This window comes from Oryx dammah, unplaced genomic scaffold (genome assembly GCF_014754425.2).
Source record: "Oryx dammah isolate SB20612 unplaced genomic scaffold, SCBI_Odam_1.1 HiC_scaffold_25, whole genome shotgun sequence".
Taxonomy (NCBI): domain Eukaryota; kingdom Metazoa; phylum Chordata; class Mammalia; order Artiodactyla; family Bovidae; genus Oryx; species Oryx dammah.
This window is the reverse complement of record NW_024070209.1, coordinates 7,197,594-7,223,146: the sequence shown is the minus strand read 5'-3', so window position 1 is coordinate 7,223,146 and position 25,553 is coordinate 7,197,594. Positions and strand designations below refer to the sequence as shown.

Here is a 25,553-nt window from a genome sequence, read left to right as displayed (position 1 = left end):
AAAGGAAAGTAGACTTAAATTAGAAATGAGAAACAGTTGTGCTTGCTTTGGCAGCACAGATACTAAAATTGGAATGATACAGAGAAGACCAGCGCTGCCCCTGCTCAAGGCTGACATGCAAATTTGTGATGAGTTCCACATTTTTTTAACCCCAATACAAAACAAAAAGTTTAAAGCTTGGGAAAAAATAAAAATAAATTTAAAAAAATTTTAAGCATCTTAAAAAAAAAAGAAAAAGAAATCAAGGTAGCCTTTACAAAGTCATCTACATAAATTTTCCAGCTAGTAATACCAACCAGTCCTTACCATGAATTCAGATGTTAATTTGTTTAAATCATTCATTAAAATTCATGTAATTAATTCTAAAGAAACAAATGAAAAACAGTTTACATGCAGATCTTTTTTTCAAATTGTTTTATTATGGTAAAGTCACATAATATAAAACACACTATTTTGACCAGGTTTAACTGTATAGCTCAGTGGTACTAAGTACATTCACATTGTTCTGCAATCTTACCATCATCCATTTCCCAATTTTCCACCTTCCTAAACTTAAACTCTGTCCCTAATAAACACTAAGTCCCCAGCCACACAATCTACTAAATATACTTTCTGACTCTATGAATTAGTCGCCTATTCTAGGTAACTCATTTTGAGTGGAATCAAAACCTACGTATCAACACCTACTGTAAACTGGAATGCATTTTCAAGCTTAGCTTAACACATGTTCTATAAACAGATTGTACCTTAATTTTTTTTTGCTCACTGTGCTGTAGAGTAGGTTTTCATTGGTTATCTACTTTATACATAGTTGGTTTACACACAGATTCTTAACTTTGGGTCTAGCTGAATAATATACCACAATAAATTACATAAGAAGACATATTGACACAGCTGCCTAAAATTATACGCATTCCAAATAATCGGGATCTGTTCAGCTTCAGGGAGTTAAGTACAATCTGTCCTGTGCTCAGTTGTGTCTGTTTCTGTGTGACCCCATGGACTGTAGCCCACCAGGCTCCTCTGTCCATGGGATTCTCCAGGCAAGAATACTGGAGTGGGTTGCCATGCCCTCCTCCCGGGGATTTTCCCAACCCAGGGATCAAAACTGCATCTCTTGTGTCTCCTGCATTGGCAGGGGTTTCTTTATCACTAAATTACCTGGGCAGCCCCAAGAAGGATAATACAGCTTTAAAGCATGGAGCACCTGCTTCGTGCCAGCCTCTTCGCTGAGTTTGGTATCATTATCAATTGATTTCCTCTGGCTCTGAATGCACCCTACAACATAGGCTCCATAATAAACAATGAAAGTCTTTTATTGCTCTCCGGAGTCAGGATGGAATCAATTCATACACTTTTTGCTGTCCATTTGCACATGAAGATCAGAATGTTATCCAGCCCAGCACAGGTTGTCTTTTGGAATGTGAGTTGGCAGAGAGCAACATTCCTGAAAGTAGTTCAAGTGTTACCAGTCTTCAGGTGGGTGGCTTCATCTAATGAACTCTACTAATGGAGAAGAAGGACCGTGAGGGGGGCATGCAACTGCCCCTCTGCTCACAGGTACTCATGCCCCGCTCCAGGGCAGCTTGGCCACACTGCCTTCTATGTTAGTTCCCTAGGGCTGCTGTAACAAGGCTTCCCAAGTGGCGCTAATGGTAAGAACCCACCTGCCAACACAGGAGACACAAAGCTTCCATCGCTGGGTTGGGAATATCCCCTGGAGGAGGAAATGGCAACCCACTCCAGAATTCTTGCCTAAGATATCCCATGGGCAGAGGAGCCTGGCGGGTTATAGTCCATAGAGTTGCAAAGAGTTGGACACGACTGAGCATGCAAGCACGGATATTATTTAAGCAAAGCAAAGCAAAACCATGCTCTAAGAAAAACCTTGCCTGAGTTTTTACAAGAAAATTGTGACTTATGGTTTCAAAATGAATCCAAAAGAAACTTAGTGGTTGTATCCCAACTCAGTGACTGTATTTAGTTCAATTTAACCTTTTGCCTGACCTTGGAGCAACCCATGTGGAGGTCTTAGAAGCCCTGGGTGTTGCACCTTTGAAGCTGTGCTCATGTTCCAAGGAGTGAAGCCAAGATGAGAAGCCGGAAGCTAGCATGAAACTCAAAAAGCAAATTTGAATGAGTTTAACTGGGACTCTGAGAGTTTATTTGACTCTTAAACCCAAGGAAACTCACGGAGTGTGATGGGGACTCAAAGATTTGCATGTTTAGGCCACAAACGAAAACTCTTTTGCATTGCCTTACAGATTATAAGAAGCAGCCTGATGAGGTGGATGAAACTGGAGCCTATTATACAGAGTGAAGTAAGCCAGAAAGAAAAACACCAATACAGTATACTAACATATATATATGGGATTTAGAAAGACAGTAATGATAACCCTGTATGCGAGACAGCAAAAGAGACACAGATGTATAGAACAGTCTTTTGGACTCTGTGGGAGAGGGAGAGGGTGGGATGATTTGGGAGAATGGCATTGAAACATGTATACTATCATGTAAGAAACGTATCGGCAGTCTAGGTTCGATACAGGATACAGGATGCTTGGGCCTGGTGCACTAGGATGACCCAGAGAGATGATATGGGGAGGGAGGTGGGAGGGGGGTTCAGGATTGGGAACTCATGAACACCCGTGGCGGATTCATGTCAATGTATGGCAAAACCAATACAGTATTGTAAAGTAAAAAAAAAAAAAGAAGCAGCCTGATCTGTTCCTAGGACCTGGGAAAGTCAACAGGACTACTCCTGGCCCCAGACACCAGTTCGTGCTGCCAGGAAGAGGCTACGGCATTTTCAGAAGCTAAAGTCATACGTATAATTAAGAAGACTACACTTACAGACATAATCCATACGACTACACGGAAAACAATTCTTATCTTTCAAATTATATGGCTCTGGATGTCATTACAGTTATGAAAGATTTTCTTTGGATTCCTTTCAAATCACAATCATGTGTGTATATTTTTAATATATTGGAAGGGGAAACTCAGCCAGTGCTAACGCTCAAACACATGCCTGGCACTAAGGGGAAACAAAATTAGATTTACCTTCTTCGCTCAGTGGGCAGGTGCAACATCAGGACAAAATAAGAAATATATATCTTAGAGAATTTCCCTGGTGGTCTGGTGGCTAAGACTCCGTGCTTCCCAGTGCAGGGGCCCTGGTTCCACCCCTGGTTAGGGAAGTAGATCCCACATGTTACAACTAAGAATTTGCATGTCACAACCAAAGATCCCACATGCCACAACTAAAAGATGCTGGGGGGAAAAAAAGGATCCTGTGTGCTGCAACCAAAAGCCAGCGCAGCCAAATAAATCAATTAAAAAAATAAAATAAAATATTAAAACATATACATATATATGTTTTTCTTTGTCCCCAGTACCTGGCACAAAGTCCCTAAAGATCTAGCAACTCCCTGAGTCATTTGTAGTGAGTGCTTTTCAGTCCCTCCTGAATTTACACTAATGAGGTGACTCTTGCTGGGGTTCCCTTTTACCCTGCCCCCAAGGAGGGGGACTGGTTGCTGGAGGAAACAACCATGTGATGAGAAGGTTGTATCTTTCATCCCCACTCCCTGACCCTCCAGGAGTGGGGAGAAAGGCTGGAGCTTGATTTCAAGCTGACTCATCAGCTATAGACCCTCCTTGGGGTTGGTTAATTTGCTAGAATGATTCACAGAACTCAGAGAAACATCTTACTAACTTGATGACTGGTTTACTACAGAAGGAACAGCCAGATGGAAGAGATTCTTAGGACAAGGATGGGGGCAGAGCTATGGGGTTCCTGTGCCCTCCCCAGGACCACCACCCTCCCCAAATCTCCGCCAATCTGAAAGTTCTCCAAAGCCAATCCTCTAGGCTTTTTACAGAGGCTTCGTTACATAGACTGGGTTGATTAAATCACTGGTCATGGGTGACTGACTTTAATCCAGCTCAGCTGCCTTTCCTGGAGGTGGGAGTAGGGAGGCTTAAGGAGGGAGACTGAGAAGTCCAACTCCTTAATCATAAGGTTGATTCCACTGGCAACCAGCCCTCTTCCTAAGGTTATGTAGGGGCTTTCCAAAAGTCACCTCATTAGCATAACAAACAGCTCTCTTCACTTAGGAAATTCCAAGGGTTTTAATGAGCTCAATGCCCTGAATGAAGATGAGCTGGTTGGATGGCATCACTGACTTAATGGACATGAGTTTGAGCAAATTCTGGGAAATAGTGAAGGACAGGGAAGCCTGGCATGCTGCAGTCCATGGGGTCACAAAGAGTCGGACATGACTGAGCAACTGAACAACAATAGCAATGCCCTGAATGTGGACAAAGACCAAATATATGTTTTTTCTTGTAAATCATAATATTACAAACACCAAAGGTCTGTACTTAACTCTGTGCCAGGCATTGTTTTAAATGCTTATGTGTATCAACTCACTTGAACCCTCAGACATCCTGGTCTCCAGTTTGCAGAAAGGAAACTGAGGGTCAGAGGGGTTAAGTCACTCAACTGAAGTCACACAGTTTGCAGGTAAAGAAGTCAGGACTTGAACTAGGGCATGGGCTCCCTGTCCATGCTGACGGGCACAATTTACTGCCTCTTGAATAGGATGTTCCTGGAGCTAGAATTTCTTTGAGGCAGGAAAATATTAATATACACCAGAGAGACTTTTGGAGGAAAATTCACCCCCAAATGAATGTTTTTAAAAATCTCTTCCAAATTAGACACAGTTTCCTCTGGCAAGCTGTTCATTGCCATCCTAGCTTGCTTTGAATTTACCACGTCATCCATACCACCCGGGTCAGGACGATCCTCTGGAGAAAGAAATGATGATCCATTCCAGTATTCTTATTCCCATGGATAGAGGAACTTGACAAGCTACAGTCCATGGGATTGCAAAGAGTCAGGCACAACTGAGTGACTAAGCTTGCAAGAAGCAAAGTATGTAAAATACCTGCCAGTGTGGCTGGCCAAAGGTTCCTGCTCAGAAACTTTCAGTGGCTCCTTCTACCACTCTCTCATCCACTGTGCTCCCAAAGAATGGACCACAGTGGCACCAAGATGCCCAATGAAGACATTATCAGAGGAAGGAGAAAAACTAGAGAAGAAAGTAGGGGGACAGTGAGCAAGGGGTGAAGAGGCAGCATGGAGTGGCAGTTAGAAGCAGAGATGCTCTGGAGCCAGGCTGCCTAGGTTCAAATCCCAGCCTTGGCCAAGCAGACTTGGGGTCCTCTCAGTGAGGTGGAGGAGGGGGAATGCAGGGACCTCTCAGATGAGGTGGAGTGGGGGGATGCTGAGACCCCTCAGTAAGGTGGAGGAGGAGCGTATGGGGTGAGATGCGAGGCGATAGGAACCTTGGTGGCCTTACCTTGTTGCTTATTCAGCAAATCGATGCAGGAAAACCAGGGAGGAATACAAATGTAAGAACAAAGTGCCTACAGTACCTGAAGCAGTGCTATATTTAAAACCAAATGCCTACTAAGAGGGAGCTAACCAGCACAGACATCCATGAGTTCAGTTCAGTTCAGTTCAGTCGCTCAGTCGTGTCTAACTCCTTGCAACCCCATGGACTGCAGTACACCAGGCCTCCCTGTCCATCACCAACTCCTGGAGCTTACTCAAACTCATGTCCATTAAGTCAGTGATGCCATCCTATCATCTCATCCTGCGTCGTCCCCTTCTCTTCCCGCCTTCAATCTTTCCCATCATCAGGATTTTTTCCAATGAGTCAATTCTTCACATCAGGTGGCCAGAGTATTGCAGTTTCAGCTTCAACATCAGTCCTTCCAATGAACAACCAGGACCGATTTCCTTTAGGATGGACTGGTTGGGTCTCCTTGCAGTCCAAAGAGTCTTCTCCAACACCACAGTTCAAAAGCATCAATTCTCTGGGGCTCAGCTTTCTTTAGAGTCCAACTCTCACATCCATACATGACTACTGGAAAAACCATAGCCTGGCCTAGATGGATCTTTGTGGACAAAGTAATATCTGCTTTTTAATGTGCTATCTAGGTTGGTCATAACTTTCCTTCCCAGCAGCAAGTGTCTTTTAATTTCATGGCTGCAAACACCATCTGCAGTGACCTTGGAGCCCCCCAAAATAAAATCTGCCACTGTTTCCACTGTTTCCCCATCTATTTCTCATGAAGTGATGGGACCAGATGCCATGATCTTAGTTTTCTGAATGTTGAGCTTTAAGCCAACTTTTTGACTCTCCTCTTTCACTTTCATCAAGAGGCTCTTTAGTTCCTCTTCACTTTCTGCCATAAGGATGGTGTCATCTGCATATCTGAGGTTATTGATATTTCTCCCAGCAATCTTGATTCCAGCTTGTGCTTCATCCAGCCCAGCACTTCTCATGATGTACTCTGCATATAGGTTAAATAAGCAGGGTGACAATATACAACCTTGACGTACTCCTTTTCCTATTTTGAACCAGTCTGTTGTTCCATGTCCAGTTCTAACTGGTGCTTCCTGATCTGCATACAGATTTCTCAAGAGGCAGGTCAGGTGGTCTGGTATTCCCATCTCTTTCAGAATTTTCCACAGTTTATTGTGATCCACACAGTCAAAGGCTTTGGCCTGAGTTGGTGTGATATAAAACAACAGCCAGCGTGCATGGGGTTCTCCCTGCATGCTGAACACTCACTGTTCTAAAAGCTTAACAGGAATTTTCTAGTGGTCTTAAGAGCTAAGTAATACCATCACCCTAATTTTACAGAACTCAGGCACAGAGATGACCAGAATCTTTCCTGGATCCACACGCAGGACTTGGCCAAACAAGCCAACTCTATTTTGGAGAAAGACCGCTGGATTTCCTGCCTGCTGGACATGAGCCCGGTCTCCTCACTGGTAACATATGGGTTCTCTCCTGTCTTTCCAGCTCCATGAGCTGAACATTCAAAGGGTAAGAATAAGAGAGAAGAGAAAGGGGGACTTCGCTGGTGTCTCAGTGGTAAAGAATCCACCTGCCAGTGCAGGAGACACAGGGTCAATCCCCGGGTCAGGAAGATCCCACATGCCGACGAACAGCTAAGCCCTGTGCCACCACTTTTGTGCTCCAGATGCCATGCTCTGCTACAAGACAAGTCATGAGGAACCGATGCACCACAATGGAGGGTAGTCCCTGCTCACTGCAACTAGAGAAAAGCCTAGACATCAATGAAGAGCCAACACAGCCAAATACAAATAAAATGAGAAAAAAAGAAGAGAATGGGAAGAGAGCTTCTTGTGCACCCATGTCTGGTCCATCATGGCCAGGCTGGATGCCCTTCTGCAACTTCACTCCCTTTGCTATAGTTTCTTCATCTGTGAAATATGGTTATTCATTCAGGCCTGACAGTAAAAATCTAGGGATTGGATCAAATAGTAAATGCACAAGTGACCCCATACAGAGCCTGAACATAGCAGCTGCTTCTCTCTTTCTGCTATGAAGTTGGCCATGAGATTCAACTGAGGATGCGTGGTGGTTTAGTTGCTAAGTCGTGTCTGACTCTTGCGACCCCATGGACTATAGCCCACCAGGATCCTCCATCCATGGGATTTCCCAGGCAAGAATACTGGAGTGGCCAGTTCTTTCTCCAGGGGATCTCCCTGACCCAGGGATTGAACTGGCAGGAGGGTTCTTTACCACTGAGCCACCTGGGAAGCATGTGCTGAGGATACTAGTTATTATTTTAAAGGTACTTGGGTTTTGTCTCTGCTTCCTCTGCCCACCACTAAGGAAGTTCTTATGATTAGAGCCATAACCTAAAATTTGCAGCAAGAGGGAGAAGTTACGTGGACAAGAGGCCTGGAGGGTCATCACTCTTTTCCATGGTTCTGCAACATCTTCCCTTCAGCGCCAGGCAGCTCTTCCATGGATGAGGATCTGCAAAGTTGTCTCAAGTCACCCGCAAATCACAGGTCTCTCTCTGCTGACTCAGACTTTCTGCTGGAAGAACCCGCGTGTGAAGGCTGCCCTCCTCAATGAAAGGGTGAGTCCAAGCCCTGAGCTCAAAATACAACTGCCCTGCATTAAATACCAGTTGCTGTCAAACTGCTTTCTAAATCCAGCCCCGAGCTTCTCCAGTTTCACGCAGGGATGCAGAAGGGCCCCAGCACACACTTAATATCACTGTGCTGTGGGTGACCAGAGTGACCCGGAGTGACGTGTGGCAAGCCCCCATCTCAACCCGGAGCCAACGCCACAGCAGCTTCGCCGGGTGGAGGTCACAGCAGGGCCGTCCACAGATACTCTGGTCAGCCGAAAACTGCAATTTTATTTTGAAATGATCATTAAAAAAAAAAGTCCAAGTGGAAGCAATTAAACTTTGAGAAAGTCAAACAAATGTCGTCAGCAAAGAACCCCCAAGCCGTGACAGGTCTAGATGTAAAATCTAGGGACAATTCAGGCCAAAGTGAGTCTCAAGTTCAGAGGCAGCCAGGGAGATAGCAGAGCCCCGTGTTTTCATGGCCACCTGATGCAAAGTGCTGACTCATTGGAAAAGACCTTGATGCTGGGAAAGACTATCAGCAAGAGAAGAGGGAGACCGAGGATGAGAATGGTTAGATGGCATCACCAACTCAATGGACATGAATTTTAGCAAACTCTGGGAGATAGTGAAGGAAAGGGTCCATGGGGGTCACAAAGAGTCAGACATGACTTAGCAACTGAACAACAATAAAGAATACGTCTCGGCAAGAAAGTTTATAGGTTGCATCAAGAAAGAGATTGTTCTATGAAAATTAAGTGAGGTGATACTATCATTTCTAAATTTCTCTAACTGTGGAGCCCTATAGCAAGATCACAGGTGTAAAGGCTTTTGCCAAGGCCACAGATGCAGAGCCCTGTACCAAGGTCACCTTTGGAAGTGACCGAGCCCCTTAGCAACCATTGCTTTGAATTTCCCTGACCTGAACCATGCAGCTCTCGGACCCATATTAGGTAAAAATGCCCACCCATAGAATCCTAGCCAATCACCTAATGCCAGCCTTCCAGCAGGAGTTTCCTCCGTCTTGAGGCTGTAATAATTGGCTACTATCCCCTGAAAGGTGTCGGCTCTCCCTTGCAATGGCCCACTGTTCTAACAGCATCTCTCACTCTAAAAGACCCTATTCACCTCTCATTCTGTCTCGTGTCTGCAAATTCTTCTCCACCTGGCGCACAGACCATGACACTAAAGATTTATGAAGAGGAGAAGAATAATGGCCTCATGATGGGTTGCCAAGAGGCCTTACATGGCATTACAGTCAGCAAGGGACCCCAAGGGACTTGAATGTGAGTACAGTGAGATGATGTCTGGAGGCATCATAGCTCAGAGAGGCTGCCTTAGGAGGGGGAACTGGTTCCCAGCTGGCAGCCCTTATTCTATTGTAACAAAACCCAAAGTAAGAAAGCATCTAAAGAAAGAAAGGGTAAGGGAAAGGGGATCTCCAAGATGAGTCTAGCCCAGTCCTTTCCCAGATGTAGCAACGTTTTATATCCAGATGGGTCAGTTTCTTGACACTTAAAGGCCATGAACCAGGAGTTCTCAAACATTAGCCATTGTCTGAGATGCTGGTTAAGAATACAGATTCCCAGGCTCCATTCCCAGACAGTGTGGATCAGTGGGTCTGGGGTGGGGTTTGGATGTCTGAGTGCCCATCAGACTCACTTGGGGGATTCTGAGGCACAGAGCTTGAGGGCCACATGCTGAGAAATGAGGCCTCTGCATGGGCTGGCAGGCTGGAGTCCAGGGTCCTGTGGCGACTCGCTGACATCTTGGCTTTCTGAGATGCTCACCCAGCAGGAAAGCTTGTGCCCATCTGATGAGCCTAGAGTCATGCTCAACACTTAGAGATTCTCATTATGAATAAAGGAAGTGATTTCTAATTTCAGGTGTGGGTCTCTTCCACTTGGTGAATCCACCCCCATATCTTGGATTATTTTCAAAGCCTTCCCCTGCCCCCAGTACTAGCTATTTTGACATCAAATTCTCACAATAGAATATTGTGCCAGGATGAACAAGGTCCTACTGTAGAGCACAGGGAACTATATTCAATATCCTGGGATAAACCACAATGGAAAAAAATTTTGAAAGGAAGGTATGTATGTATATAACTGAGTCTCTTTGTTGTATAGCGCAAGTTAACACAACATTGTAAATCAGCTTCAATAAAACTAATACACAAAAATTCTAAAAAGAGAAAATAAAATTATGGCTAACAATACTAAAAAACTGTGTGCTAGGTGACTTACATAATGAATTGTAAAAGGGGGGAAGTTTTTTTTAAGTTTATATGATTTTTGGTTATGTACAATGTCAGAAAGCAAAATATGAAAAGAATATGACAGTAGGTTTGACTACATACAAATTTAAAACTTTTACAGGACACCAAGATTTAAAAAAATTAAGGAACAGAATGGGAGAAAATATTTGTTTTTTATGTAGCATCCAAAAGTTTCAAAAGTTCCTTTTTAAAGTTTTCTTTAAAAAAGAAAAAAAAAAAAAAAGACCAGCAAATGGTCTCAAAGAAAAGTGGACAAACATCAATGCTTGTATACAATAACTGGGACACACTTTTTAAATATGATTCATAGTTTATATGAAATCCAAGTTTAACTGGTGTCCTATATATTTATTTTAAGTCTGACAACCCTGATAGGACATGAACTTCCAATTTGCAGGATAAGAAACACTAGTGATCTACAATTGTTGAAAAGATGCTTAATCATCATGCAAATTACAACAAACACTTGTCATCCTTTTTTTCTCGTTAGATGAGAAAACATTAAGAAACAAGGCCCTTTGTTGACAGCAACACAAGGAAATATGCATTTGTTAATAACACATTTTCTATGGAAATATAAGCCCATAAAGATTTCCAGGAAATCTTGGCAGCTGTGTACATAAAAACTGAAATTAAGGTTTAATAGTTTATTTGGTAAAAAGGGGCGGGGTCCTGAGTGACCCTACTGCAAGCTCCCCTTGCAACCTGATGCCAGGGTAACATCCTCCAGCCAATAAGCTCCTTATTCAGGGACCAGTACTTGCATATCCATGTGAACTAGCGGCCAGTTCCCTGCCAGCTTGTGGAATTACTCAAAAGAATTTGATAAAGAATAGATACATGTGTCACTGAATCACTTGGCTGTACACCTGAAACTAATACAACATTGTTAATTAATTATGCTCCAGTATAAAAAAAAATTTCTAAAAAAGAGCAAAGAACCTCATCTCATTCTCATTATTGCCACCCAAGTAAGCTAGCACAATGCCTAGAACAAAATAGGTACCAAATAAATGTTTGTTTAAAAAAAAAAGACCAGAAGGGATACGGAAACTGGATCCAGGGGGGTGAGGAGAGGGCCAGGTGGAGGCTTTTGTTTACTTGATATAATTTTGTACTGTTGGAGCCTTTTACACTGAAAGTGCATTCTAGTATTTTTATGTGATGTGATATCAATGTAAAAATAAGAAAAGTGCATCAAAGTTTATATAAAATCATGGAGACTAACCCCTGGTGAAGGTTTACAGTAACATAAGGAAATAGCAATGCAACAGCCAGTCTAGAATATTCCAGCACCTCTAGCCAAAGACACCTCTGGGGTTGATGCTCTGTGCTGATCTGGCCTGTAAAGCCTTCTCAGCTTCTCTCCCAGAGGACTCCTAAGCAAAGGTGCCCCCTCACATTCTCTATGGGAGTCACACAACTGAGTCACACAAACAAGCCAATGCATTCGTGCAAATCCGCCATCATCTCTCTCCCGACCCCTATCTTTTATTTAACTTCATCATCTAAATCAGGACTTAAGAAAGAGATCTAAAAGGTGAGGTCCGACGCTGAGAGGACATTAAATCCGAAGTATTGCTTCTCCCAGGCTTCTCAGGTGTCAGCGGTAAAGAATCCGCCTGCCAGGGCAGGAGGCACAAGAGACCCAGGTTCAACCACTGGGTCGGGAAGATCCCCTGGAGAAGGGAATGGCAACCCACTCCAGTATTCCTGCCTGGAGAATCCCATGGACAGAGGAGCCTGCCAACTATAGCCCATGGGGTTGTAAAAGAGTTGGACACGACTTAGAAACTAAACAACAATAATGTTGTTCGTCCCAGTGTGAAAACCCAGAAGAGCCTTTAGCAAGGGTTTCTGCAAAGTGAAAAACCAAATTCACTAGACTTATGCATCCTCTCCTCTGTTTCTCTCTTTAAAGAAGGCAGTGGGGATCTCCCTGGCAGTCCAGTGGTTAGGACTTTGCCTTCCAATGCAGGGGGTTGCAGGTTCAATCCCTGGTGGAGGCGCTAATATCCCACATCCTTCTTGGCCAAAAAAAACACAAAACTTAGAACAGAAGCTAGTGAAGGCGAGCAGTGTAGCAAGCCATTGTGGGCACCCTGCAGATCCCAGTGGCAGATGTGGCCAGGCCGCCCGGGGACCATCTCTGTGCTGCCCGCTTCCCACCCCCGGCTCCGGCCCCGCTCCCTGGGGACCGTGTGTCCATCTCACCACGCTGATGCCGTCATTGAGCAGGGCCTCCCCGAAGATCATCATGTACAGCTGCTCGTTCACACGCGCCTCCTCGAACACGGCCAGGACGGCCACCGGGTCCACGGCCGAGATGAGGCTCCCGAACAGCAGGTTCTGAAGCAGGTTGACGTCGCCCAGCCCGAAGGCCGGGGCCTGGCAGACCAGGTAGAGCGAGAGGCCGATGCCGAAGGCGTTGAGCAGGGCGCCCAGGCCCGCCCACCACAGGATGGAGCCGAGGTTCTCGAAGAAGGGCCGCGTGGGCATGAAGTAGCCGCTCTCCAGGACGATGGGCGGGAGGAGGTACAAGAAATAGATGCTCGAGTCCATCACCGGCGGGGACTTGTGGTCCGTTCCGAAGATGACCGCGCCTACCAGCGCCCCCACGAGGATGAGCAGGCAACTCTCGGGCATGAGGCCGGGTAGCCTGCGGGTGAGGTGGAAGCCTGCGGAGCAGAGAACCACGATGAGAGGTGGGCAGGTAAGCCGGCTCTGGCCGCTGGGACACCAAGGGGGTGGGTGCCAGGGGCCTTTCAGAGCCACGCGGATGGGTACCCAGGCAAGTCGGCGCTCATCCCCCAGCCTCAGCATCCTTGTCAAGGCTGGAGCTTGACAAGATCAAGTGCTTCCCACAGCCTGTACAGGTTCTAGGATCTTCTCAGTCCTTCCGTGCCCTCCTGCCTCCTCCTGCTTTCTGCCTCCTCCATCCTGAGGGCTATGAGAGGGAGAACTCGGCTCTCATGCAAAACTCGCCTTTGAAGCTCAAGCAAGAGTCTTGAGGGATCCACGGGATAAACTAGCGAATTTAATAAAAAATAAGCAACTTCCCAGGTATAGAGAATAAACTAGTAGTTACCAGTGGGGAGGGGGACAGGGCCAGGGTAAGATATAGGTAGGGGAGTCAGAGGTGCAGACTATTAGGTGAAGCATAAGCTACAAGGATGTATTGTACAGCATGGAGAATATAGCCAATATTTTATAATAACTATAAATAGAGTATATCTTCCCAGGTGGTGCTAGTGGTAAGAACCCGCCTGTCAATGGAGGAGACACAAAAACACAGGTTCTGATCCCTGGGTTGGGAAGATCTCCTGGAGAAGGAAATGGCAACCCATTCCAGTATTCTTCTTTGGAGAATTCCATGGACAGAGGAACCCGGCTGGCTACAGTCCATAGGGTCGAACAGAGTCGGACACAACGGAAGACTTAGCACCCGTGCATAAATGGAGTATAACTTTTAAAAATTATGAGTCACTATGTCGTATACCTGTAACTTATATATACACCTGCACTTCAACTAAAACTAAAGTAAAACAAGCAATTTTAATTTAAAAAAAATCTATCACGGGGATTTAACACCAGCTCCTTCCAAATGTACACCTCCTTCTCAACCAAACCGATAAAGAGGAAAAGTCTTTGTTTCCCTGATTTAACCGATGACATTGCCACCCATTCAGCCACTTAAGAGGAAGTCAAGTGGCATTCTTATGGGGACTCCATCAGCTCTGCTGCTCATGCACAAGCAACCTGTTTCATCACTTGCACCTTCCACTCGCTGCCCTTGACGCGTCTCTTCTCCACTCCCATGGCTCTCACTGAGGGCGGGGCCTCCCTACTTCTCATCTACTCACTGCAGTCTCTTCCTGACCTCCTAATCCACCCCCCATCTCCCAGCCCATTCCTCATCCTGCTGCCAGATGTTCTAGACCATGTATATCTGGGCATCGAATCCCCACTCAAGGGATACAGCCCATGGGGGTCGTAAAAAGTCAGACACAACTGAGCAACTAAACAGCAACAAGGACTTACATAATCGAGTAACAGAAGGGAAGGCATTTTAGAAGGGGAGAACTTGGAGAGAAATGGGGGAGAGTCAGGAATAGCCCAGCTAGATAGTTTCAAAAATACCTTCATTCATCGAGTAGATTCACCTTGTTACTGAGTCCAAACTTGCTCTTTGGAGGGTCTGGATGCCAGTTTCTTTTATAAAACGCAGAGACAGAGGAGGTGAGGAATTAAAGTAAAAAGTCCTATAATCTTGCAAATATCTCCTGGGATGCCTAGCACTGGGAGGGCATGGGTTAATTTCCTCCTTCCTGTAGCAATCCACAGGTGGACCCAGTCAGGGTGTTTCCCTGAACAAAGGCACTTTGGTTTAACCTTCAGGCCGAGGGGCTGGGTTCACCAAGGCAGGCCATTATGTACAGACAGTATCCTCTTAGTAAACAGAAGCAAGGAGAAGGAAAGGTTAAAGTAAAAGAAACAGATCCGACCTGTAGTCAGATTTTGTTCTTCCCTGCAACAATCTGACTGGAGCACATTTTAATTGGGAAGATTCTTAGGGGAAGAGTTGCAAGATAATTTTGAGCTAAACAATGGAGGGTGTGAAATTCAAGGCTAAAGAGGTAGTGTTAGTCCCTCAGTCCTGTCTGAATCTATGCAACACTATGGACTATAGTATGTAGCCCGCCAAGCTCTTCTGTCCACGGAATGTTCCAGGCAAGAATACTGGAGTGGGTTTTCTTTCTCCCTCCCATAGGCCTTGGGGGCCATGGAAGTTCTTCGTAGGAATTTTCCGATTCAGAGCTTGTGAACTTCCCTGACCACAGCTGTGAATTTCTCCATCTACCATTAGCAGGCAGCTTAATACAATGGACTTTAATTAGTATCCAGAGACACAGCAAACCATACAGCCAGCCCACTGGCTTCAAGACCAGTTTAAGTTCTCCTTCTAGAGTGCTGCTTTCTCTTTTTCTTCCTTTTTTCCTTATTTACTTATTTCTGGCTGTGCAGCATTGCTGCATGAGAGCTTTCTTCAGTTAAGGTCAGCGGAAGCTACACTCAAGCTGCGGTGCCCAGGCTTCTCATTGTGGTGGCTTTTTTTGTTGCAGGACACAGGCTGTAGTGCACAGGCTTAGTTGCCCCGCAGCATGTGGGAATCTTCCTGGACCAGGGATCGAACCCGTGTCCCCTGCATTGGCAGGCAGATTCTTAAGCACTGGACCACGAGGGAAGCGCTCCCCATTTCTTACTAACAGCTTCCTTCTTCTCGTTCTCCTCTCTCTTGCTCCTCTTCCTTCTTCAATGAGTGCTTATTTTAATCACACTTAACTTTTAAAATACATAAGGTAGGCAGAAGAGCCCCTAGTGCGATTTTTTTTCAGGCCCTGTCTCTCCCCCGGGGTGGTCCTGCTTCCAGGAATTGAGTTTCCTGAAATGAGCCCACGTCACCTGCCTGAAACTAAGGTGCATCTACACACTGATAGCAGGAAGAGGGTTCAGCCTGTAGCAGGATGCTAAAGCTGAAACTCCAGGACTCTGGCCACCTCATGCGAAGAGTTGACTCATTGGAAAAGACTCCGATGCCGGGAGGGATTGGGGGCAGGAGAAGAAGGGGACGACAGAGGATGAGATGGCTGGATGGCATCACTGACTTGATGGACGCGAGTCTGAGTGAACTCCGGGAGTTGGTGATGGACAGGGAGGCCTGGCGTGCTGCATGCAGTTCATGGGGTAGCAAAGAGTCGGACATGACTGAGCGACTGAACTGAACTGAACTGAAGGCCCTTTCAGGGAAATACTTTGTCAATTTCACCTTTCACAACTCTTCTCCCTTTCCATAATGGACAAAAGAGACACTCACTGTTAGACTTTACAGTTTCAGAGCCTGAAACTTAAATGGCCACAGATAACTAAGTCCTGCCTTAAAGTCAAAAATGGCCCTTGTTGGAACACTTCTGCGGCACGACTAGACTCACTCATCTCCTTTGAGGCTGAGAACTGAAATGATTCCCACACATTGCCTGGGCGCTCAATACATGTGTCTTGGTAGAAGACTGAATAAAAGAATGAATGATAATACTAGCAATTATTAATCAGATTTTGATTCAAGCTTTATAATATAGAATCTAAAAAATCTTTGTGGACTCCTTAAGTATTAAAGTTTTATGTCATCATTATGATGATGATTATTTTGCTATCATATATAAAGTTATCCAGTCAATCCTAAAGGATATCAATCCTGAATATTCATGGGATGGACTGGTGCTGAAGCTGAAGCTCCAATACTTTGGTCACCTGGTTTGAAGAGCCTACTCATTGGGAAAGACCTGATGCTGGGAAAGACTGCAGGCAAGAGAAGGGGGCGACAGAGGACGAGATGGTTGGATGGCATCACTGACTCAATGGACATGAGTCTGAGCAAGCTCCAGGAGGTAGTGAAGGACGGGAAAGCCTGGTGTGCTGCAGTCCATGGGGTTGTGAAGAAACAGGCACGACTTTGCGACTGAACAGCAACAATGAAGCTACAAGCCCAGTGCTTGGATCACACTATGCATTCACTAAATTTGACCTTCATTTCAAGTTGCTCAGTCGTGTCCGACTCTGCAGTCCACGGAATTCTCCAGGCCTTTCCCTTCTCCAGGGGATCTTCCCAAACCAGGAATCGAACCGGCGTCTCCCGCACTGCAGGCAGATTCTTTACCAACTGAGCTATCAGGGAAGCCCTCTTTTCGTGTACAAGACAAAAATAACCTGAATTCTTAAAGGGCAGCAAATATGACATTGTTTTTCAATAGGCATACGCCAACTGATAACTTATTTTAGTTTTCTTTTTCTATAGCTTGTTGAGTTGCATCCACATGAAAATCAAGAATATTTAGGCAGCAGTTCAGTGAACAGCATCCTCACAGGACTCTCAACTTGTAGACATAGTCTGGGCACATGCAACACCTCTAAAGAACTATCTGTACTCTCTGCTGGCGTAAAACATACACTGTGTGCATGGAGATGTTCAGTGGTGTAGAATGGAAGCTTCTTTTCCATTAGAAAATCCTTATTTGCACCAAGAAGAGATCTCAGGAATAATTTCACAGATGAACAAATTGAGATTAAAAAAGACAACGTGACTAGCTAGTCAGTGGCAGATTTAGTTTCCTGGTTCTGGACCAACTTCACGCATTCCTGTGGAAAGGAAGGGAATGGGTGGGACCAGAATCACTGGCATTTTGACAAAAGACACCTCAAGGTCACAGAAGATCACTTGGACTGTTCTTAGCATCCGTATGGTTGCAAGAAGTGAGAATATCATCCCCTAGGGAAACCCCATCATTACTTGAGCACTTCTCAGAAATAACGTGAGACCCTCTGTGTGACCGCACAAGAGTTCTTCAAACTGACAATTTATCTGCATACCTTACGAGCTCAAAATGAATGACAGTTATGAAGGGCGCCTAATGAATATGCTGGTGCCCCCAACATCCACGAGGAGCGAGTTCAATGAAATGGCCAGCATCCTGAGTTAACAGTCTGATTTCTTGGCTTAACCCACACTTCACAGCCATTCCAGACAAAACGTACAAATAACCACCCACATACTTCACTGCGTCTCCTTCAGTGAGGCTATCTACTCAAATAACACAGTGTATCACTAAGGCAAAGGAGGTGATATGCTTGACCGCTGAGATGATTGTGTCCACTTTCCACTCTGGAATACCTGTTTTCAAGGAGACAAGGGGTGAAGTTGGGGGTTAAATGGTCTCAGAGTGGAATCCATCACTTGGGCTGGAGGCACTAAGAACCCTGGCTAGAATTTCATCCATGAGCTTGAATCCATTTTATGTCGCAGAAGAAACCACAAGTGCATCCTTGGCTCCTCTTGGCTCAGGTGTAAACCAAGATCTTACTGACAGATACCATCTCTGATTCCACCTCCCTCATCACTGAGGGCTATGAGTTGCCACTGGTTGTCTTATTTCTTGCTTTCTGTCAATTTTCAAGGAGCACACACCACTTTTAAAAATGAACAAAGAGAGTCATTGATGAAGCCCATGGTTCCATGGCCAAGAATGAAGAAAGCACATTTTACAGAAGAATCATTATGTGGGTCCTAAAATTTCCAGTGGGCATCACCCCAAGGTCAGCATACTTTACTCCGCATTTCTTAACGCACAGAACTTGAGATTTTTACATACCAAATAATGTCACATGACTATCACTCTGAAAGGAGATGAAATAGAAACAACCCCACCTCCCCAAAAAATAGAAACAACCCAGAGCCCAGAAGTAGGTTCTTAAATTTCATAGCACAACCTGAAGCAATAAATAGCCAGACAAAAATCAGTTATGCCTTTCCCTTGAGTCAAGAGAATAGAATTTCCATGTAATAGCAGCAATAGTTAAAGTCCACTTGACCCACCATCTACAAGGCATTTTCATACACATTATCTCACATAGAAAACAACTCCCCAAAGCAGGTAAGACACTCGGGGCCCTTACCTATTTTTGCAAGTGATGCTAGGAGTATCCAGAGGGTGACCTCGTAGGGCATTTGCACGTAGTCATAATCCAGTGTGAAGACAGATATTGCCTCGGCTGGCTGGGAGCTGGCAGCAGCAAACCGGATGTTAAGCTCACGCTGGGCAGAGGAATCTGTGGATCTGTTCAACTCAGAAGATGCTCCGCAACACTGGAGGGTCGCTAGCAACAGGCACCAATTCCAAGGACAGAAAGGCACAAGCCCCCGAATGCCCATGCTGTGGGCTCCTCTCAGGGCACGTGCCCTGATGCGCCACACTTGTGAAGAGAGGACTTTCAGAGCGCACCAGCCTCCACCTGGGTCACAGGTGATGTACACACAGCCCGTGGGTCAGTCCGGGAAGAGTCCAAGCGTGCCACTGAGTTCCAGGTATAGATGTTTTCAAGCCAACTTTAGAACATTTGTGTTCAGGCAACACAGCTTCTGAGTCAAATGCATCCTGTCACTCAACAGACTCGAGAAAGCCCAGGGAACTAACTACCTGTGTGACTTCCATCCGATCGTGATTCGAAGAGCAATTTATGAAGCAGAAATACCTGTTCCTTTAAAGCTGTTTCCTCACGTCACTGCACACTGGTTTCATTTTGTGAGCGAAAATTAAAAAGAACACCATGGTTCTCATTTCAGGTGTCACTAGGGCCCTCCTAACCAGGAAGAGGGTCCTTCCCTCTCTCCCAGAAACCTGCGTTGCACCTGCTCCTTCTCTCCTCCCCCTGCTAGTTCCCTTGTTTTGAATGGCCAAAGCTGCAGGTAGCTCTTGAACCACACTTAATTATTTGTTCAGATTTGACTTCTGTAATCAAATGCTTTCCCTGAGTTCTCTGGCAGTTGCACTGCTGACACCTAGTGGTCAGCGTCAGTACTACACATTGGAAGGTTCAATTAATGATTAAGTCAAGGCTATGGTTTTTCCAGTAGTCATGTATGGATGTGAGTTGGACTATAAAGAAAACTGAGCATTGAAGAATTGGTGCTTTGAACTGTTCTGTTGGAGAAGACTCTTGAGAGTCCTTTGGACTGCAAGGAGATCCAACCAGTCCCTCCTAAAGGAAATCAGTCCTAGGTGTTCATTGGAAGGACTGATGTTGAAGCTGAAACTGCAATATTTTGGCCACCTGATGTGAAGAGCTGACTTGTTTTTTCAAATGAGACCCTGATGCTGGGAAAGATTGAAGGCAGGAGGACAGAGGATGAGATGGTTGGAGGCCATCATCGACTCAATGGACATGAATTTGAGTAAGATCTGGGAGTGGGTGATAGACAGGGAGGCCTGGCGTGCTGCGGTTCATAGGGCCGCAAAGAGTCAGACTGAGTGACTGAACTGAACTGAACTGATTCGTCATTTCAGTGGTGGCCGACTCTCTGTGACCCCATGGACTGTATCACCCCAGACTCCTCAGTCCATGGAATTGTCCAGGAAAGAATACTGGAGTGGGTTGACATTCCCTTCTCCAGGGGATCTTCCCTATCCAGAGGTTATAGCTGGGTGTCCTGCATTGCAGGCCGATTCTTTCCTGTCTGAGCCGCCAGGGAAGCTCAGGGATTAAGGTAACCCATGTAATCGTCACCTAAACCAGGTTCATAGACGAATAGATTTGAAACATGATGGAGGGAAACTCAGCTTGCAAAGCAGAGCACCAAAGGAATTTTTATGGCATTTCAGGTCAGCAAACTAATGACCCATCTGAAGCTTTTGGTTTAATCATCTGATGACTGTATTAGCAGTAGAAACCTGGCTTCCTCTGACCATTTTTGGTGCCAGGTCCCAAGAAGCCTTGTGCTCCTTGTCATCTGCTCTTCTAAACCCGTCTACTCGTGGAGTTCAGTGGTGTGGAGGATGTCAGTGGAATGACATCCTCTTCCAGTGGATCCCTTGTAATTTCAGTGACCAAATCCGGTCCACCCTCAAGAGACTAATTAAGGGGTGATGTACCCAGCAGAGAAATCTCTCTTCACCTAGGACTTCAACTGTGCACAGTTGGAAGCAAAGTTTGAGGTGGAGGGTGCTGGTTTTCTTCCTTTTTACCCTCAGTTTTACAAAGCCACTTCTGTTCTGAAAGAGCAGAATTGACTTTTCTGTGCCTGCCCATGGTTAATTAGATAATCACCTTCCTCCAAGACTAGTTTTAAACAAAATGATCAGCACATCTTTTCTTCTTTCCCCTAGTAGGTGGTATAATTGACTTTGCTGAAAAGTATCTACACAGCGCTTCTGGAATTGAAGTATCCATGCTTGCCCCAAAGCTCTTGTTACTTTGTTGGGGCTCAAATTTGATTCTTTTTTTAGGAAGAAAGGAGAAGAAAGCAGTGATAGAGAATTGGCCGGTGCTGTCCAGAAACACCATTTGCTTTCCAAGCCCGCAACTAGCAATTAAGCTGGATGGCCTCAGATCAAGGGCTGGCACGTCACACCCTAAATTGAAAGCCTGCATCCCGCGCTGGAGTGAAGTCAAGAGCTTTGACCCCGCTCTCAGGACAGAAGAGCCGAGCTCTGTCTCTGCTCCCCAAAGTCAAACTTCCACTACTCAGGGAGGAACAGAGGACGCTGCGGAAGGGTGCAGTATACTCTGGGAGATTCCGCATCGTGAGGGGAGGAGAGGCACCATGGTGCTGCAGGTGGATGGGGTGGGCGTGAATATGAGCTCTGAAATGAAACACGTGTTCACACCAGAGTGTGGCTCCTGGCTCGGTCTTACAGTTCTAATGTGATTGCTTCCTTAAGGGAATAGGGATTTCATAGAGAGAGGAAAGTTGAAGTTGTGTGATCCTGGGTGTCTTCTAAACACCACAGAGCTTCAACTGCCTTATTGATGGTGCTGATGATGGTTATGATGGTGATGGTGGTGATAATGATGACTATCTTAAAGGTGAGGTGAAGATTAAGTGATATAACACATGTCTGAGAGGAAAGTGCTTAGTACATATAATAGACACCAGATGAATTTTATTTAAAAAAAGTATTGGCATATAGTTGCTTTACAATGTTGTGTTATTACAGTAAATTGATCATTTATACATGTATATATATCCCAGGTGGCTCAGTGGTAAAGAATCTGCATGCAAATGCAGGAGATGTGTGTTTAGTTCCTGGGTCGGGAAGATCTCCTAGAGAAGGAAACGGCAACCCACCCCACTATTCTTGCCTGGAGAATCCCATGGACAGAGGCACCTGGTGGGCTACAGTCCATGGGGTGGCAAGCTGTGCACGACTTAGCAACTAAACAACAACAGGCTTCCAAAGTGGCACTAATGGTAAAGAAATCACCTGCCAATGCAGGAGACATAAGAGACTCAGGTTCAATCTCTGGGTCCAGAAGATCCCCTGGAGGAGGCCATGGTTATTCTTGCCTGGGAAACTCCATGGACAGAGGAGCCTGGCGGGCTACAGTCCACAGGGTCACAAAGAGTCAGACATTACTGAAGTGATTTAGCATGCATGCACACACATCATGCTTTGAGCTTCAGCCAAGCTGTGTGTGTCTCAGCGGTACATTCTCTTCTGTTGCTGAGAAGTACTTAATTTTTGCATGTACAGCTATTGATGGATTGGTGCACGCTATGCCAGGAATCACTCCATTACCTCTTGGCCCCAAATTCACCATTCAGTATCCACTCCACGGAATGGACTTAGTTTCCGAAGCATTTTTCCCTTATGGTGAGCACCATGGAGCTCCGACAGCAGAGGGAGCTGGAGGGACCGTGCAGGAGAGCCTTCCTGTTTCCCGCGGCTGTGTTCGGTGTTTTTCTTCCTCTTGCAGCTCCATCAATCAGCAGCATGGTGTGTGATGTCTGCCAGTGCCCCTCCCAGGCTGTACACACAGAGTAAACCGTCTCTCATCTGTCCTGGACGCCATGCAGTTTAAGCCTCTGGCCCACGATGGATACCCCCCTACCCCACCCATGCCCCTGTGCACACCCACATTGCTCTGACTCACCGGTGGCTTCCCAGATGGTGCTAGTGGTAAAGAACCTGCCTACCAGTACCGGAGACATGGGTTCGATCCCTGGGTGGGGAGGATCCCTCTGGAGGAGGGTATGGCAACCCACTCGTACTCTTGCCTGAAAACGTTATGTCCATGAACAGAGGAGCCTGGAGGGCTACAGTTCATGGGGTCGCAGAGAGTACGACTTGAGCACAGCCCAACATGAGGGATAAAAATATATTTACACTTTCACTTTCTGCTTGGAAATAATATTTTACTACTTCAAGCTATGTGCCTTACCACCACACAAAGGCCCCTACCTTGTCCCTTATTTGTTGGCATTACGTCTACCTGCATTGAAAGTTCCATCAGAAAATGTCGGTTTTTGCTCTCAATGGACTGTATCCTGGATATTTGAAATATTATGTCATGCAACTCTGGATCTTATGAAATCCTGTGTAGGATGCTACTTTGTTTAAGCAGGCAACTGACCTACTTGGACTCAAGCCCAAAATTCTAACCAGCCTTGTGGTTTCACTGTCAGTTTTATTTCACTGTCCTTCAGTTCTGTTTGCGCTTGTCCCTGGAACTCAGGAAGCAGTCTATCCTATAGTTCAGTTCTCAGAGTTGATGGGGTTCTATTTAGGGTCAGATTCATGCCTCTGAAGCTTGGGGGTGAGCCCGCTTTCCTGAGTGCCTTCCTGGCTACACTCGGCAAGGTCTCAGGTTCTACACACGTCTTGCTCCCTCTTCGAGAGCGCCCCACCCTGCAGTGCGTTTCCCGCCGCGGCTTCCAGCGCCCCCACCAGGTGGTAAGAGGAAAGAGAGAAGCATCAACAGATGTTGGCCACTCCCTCTTGAGACCACAGCTCCAGGAATCAACACGGACAGTTCCCCCCCCCCCGACCCCGGCCCCCACCACAGAGACAGCGGCTCTCGAAACCAAGCAGGTACCCAGGAGTGTAAGTTATGCGTGTGTGTGTACATACGTACCTTTGACAGTATTCTTTCCTATGATGATTTATCATAGGATATTGAATGCAGTTCTGTGGCCTTGTTTATCCGTCCTGTACATGGAGGCTTACATCTGCTAATCCCAGCTTCCCACTTCATCCTTCCTCCAGCCCTGCTCCCTTGGCAACCACCAGTCTGTTCTCCATGTCTGTGATTCTGTTTCTGTTTCATAGATGGGTTCGTTCGTGTCATATTTGAAAACCCAGACAGATTTCTATATGCCTCTAATCCAAGCTTCATAGCTACAAAGAGTGGAGGAAAGGTGGTTGAATGCTTACTCCATCGTATCTGGCACTGCAGTCTGGAAAGGTAATAATGTAGATAGTAAATGTGGGTATTAAAACCCAGGTGAGACCAGGGACATTGTCAGATCTGCCTGAGATATCACCCAGGGTCAGTAAAGACCATTCTACAACGTGCCCTAGAGGTAAGATGATGGTCATCTAAAATGGGACACATTTTCAGAATCAGAAATTATGCTCTCGCTATGAAATTGCACGTGGACAACAGGTGTAAAACAGAACCAGAGTGTATGGGCCCCTTATTTAGAAGGTGTGGTGGGGGAAAAAAAAATCATTCCTTCACATTGTAATTTACCAAGATGAGTTGTTTAATTACCATCAGTCTCCTGTATATACAAACTTGTTTTGGCTGTCCACCTTGTTCTATTGAATTACCTGTAAGAAATATAAATAAAGCTTTATCCTAAATGTTTATTTGTCATCCTCAGTGCACCTATTCGCCTGAAACAGTGTATTCCGTAAATGGTAGACCTAGTTTCTTTTTTGAGTATATGCAGAAATAAGCTTTGGATGGAGAAGACAGTGGTACCCCACTCCAGTACTCTTGCCTGGAAAATCCCATGGACAGAGGAGCCTGGTAGGTTGCAGTCCATGGTGTCGCTGAGGGTCAGACACGACTGAGTGACTTCATTTTCACTTTTCACTTTCATGCATTGGAGAAGGAAATGGCAACCCACTCCAGTGTTTTTGCCTGGAGAATCCCAGGGACGGGGAGCCTGGTGGGCTGCCGTCTATGGAGTCGCACAGAGTCGGACACGACTGAAGTGACTTAAGCAATCTAAGAACATTGACTGAAGCAATCTAAGAATGAAACTCTAAGGACCCCCTGGTGGTCCAGAAGCTAAGACTCCGCATTCCCAATACAGGGGGCCTGGGTTTAATCCCTGGTCGAGGAAATAGATTCCACATGCCTCAACTAAAGATCTCACACGCCAAATCGAAGGTTGAAGATCCCATGTGCTATAGCTAAGACCCAGCACAGCCAAATAAATAAATAAGTAAATATTTTAAAAAGAACAAAACTCTGGACCTCCGGAAATATCAGTTATGGCCATACTTATTCTAGAATAAAAGAAACCTGGATAAACTGGCCGAAAGAGATTTCTGAGGCTTAGGTCTCTGAGAGTGACCGACCGGAAAACCAAGGACTCGGGTCATCTCCATGACACCATGGCACAACGACAGCGTGCCTCCTTCCCTTCTGAGACCCTGCAATGAGGCTTCCCACAAGAAACTCCGTCCAGGAATAATTTGTACCCTTGAACTCATCTTTAACTTTATCACTGAAATTCCCAACAAGGATGCTGCCTGATGCCAAGCCACTGTGGTTTTACTGATGTGGGTGCCTCTGTGCAAAGATACCTCAGAGCCTTTCCCACAGGCATTAAGCAGTGGCCAGATGACAATAACTTTAAACCTGGATCATGCTCATACCAGTGAATGGGACACAGAATGTGTGAATCAGCCCAGAAGGTGCTTTGCTTTGCTGCACAAATGAATCGTTCCCTTCTATTGGG

At 45.7% G+C, this 25,553-nt stretch overlaps 1 protein-coding gene and 1 non-coding gene across 2 annotated transcripts in view; one reads left to right on the top strand and one right to left on the bottom strand.

Moving 5' to 3' along the window:
- Positions 1-19,491, bottom strand: part of SLC9A4 (solute carrier family 9 member A4) — a 48,903-nt gene extending 29,412 nt beyond the window's left edge. Inside the window, exons 1-2 of the mRNA XM_040223819.1 lie at positions 18,758-19,491; positions 12,464-12,927 (exon numbers count right to left, since the gene is read on the bottom strand). Coding sequence (XP_040079753.1) covers positions 12,464-12,927; positions 18,758-19,013 — 720 coding nt within the window. The 5' untranslated portion in view covers positions 19,014-19,491. The remainder of the gene's footprint in view (positions 1-12,463; positions 12,928-18,757) is intronic.
- LOC120852391 lies at positions 39-145 on the top strand. Its single transcript, XR_005718564.1, has one exon. It is a non-coding gene; the product is annotated as a U6 spliceosomal RNA (small nuclear RNA).
- Positions 19,492-25,553: the final 6,062 nt, after the last annotated feature.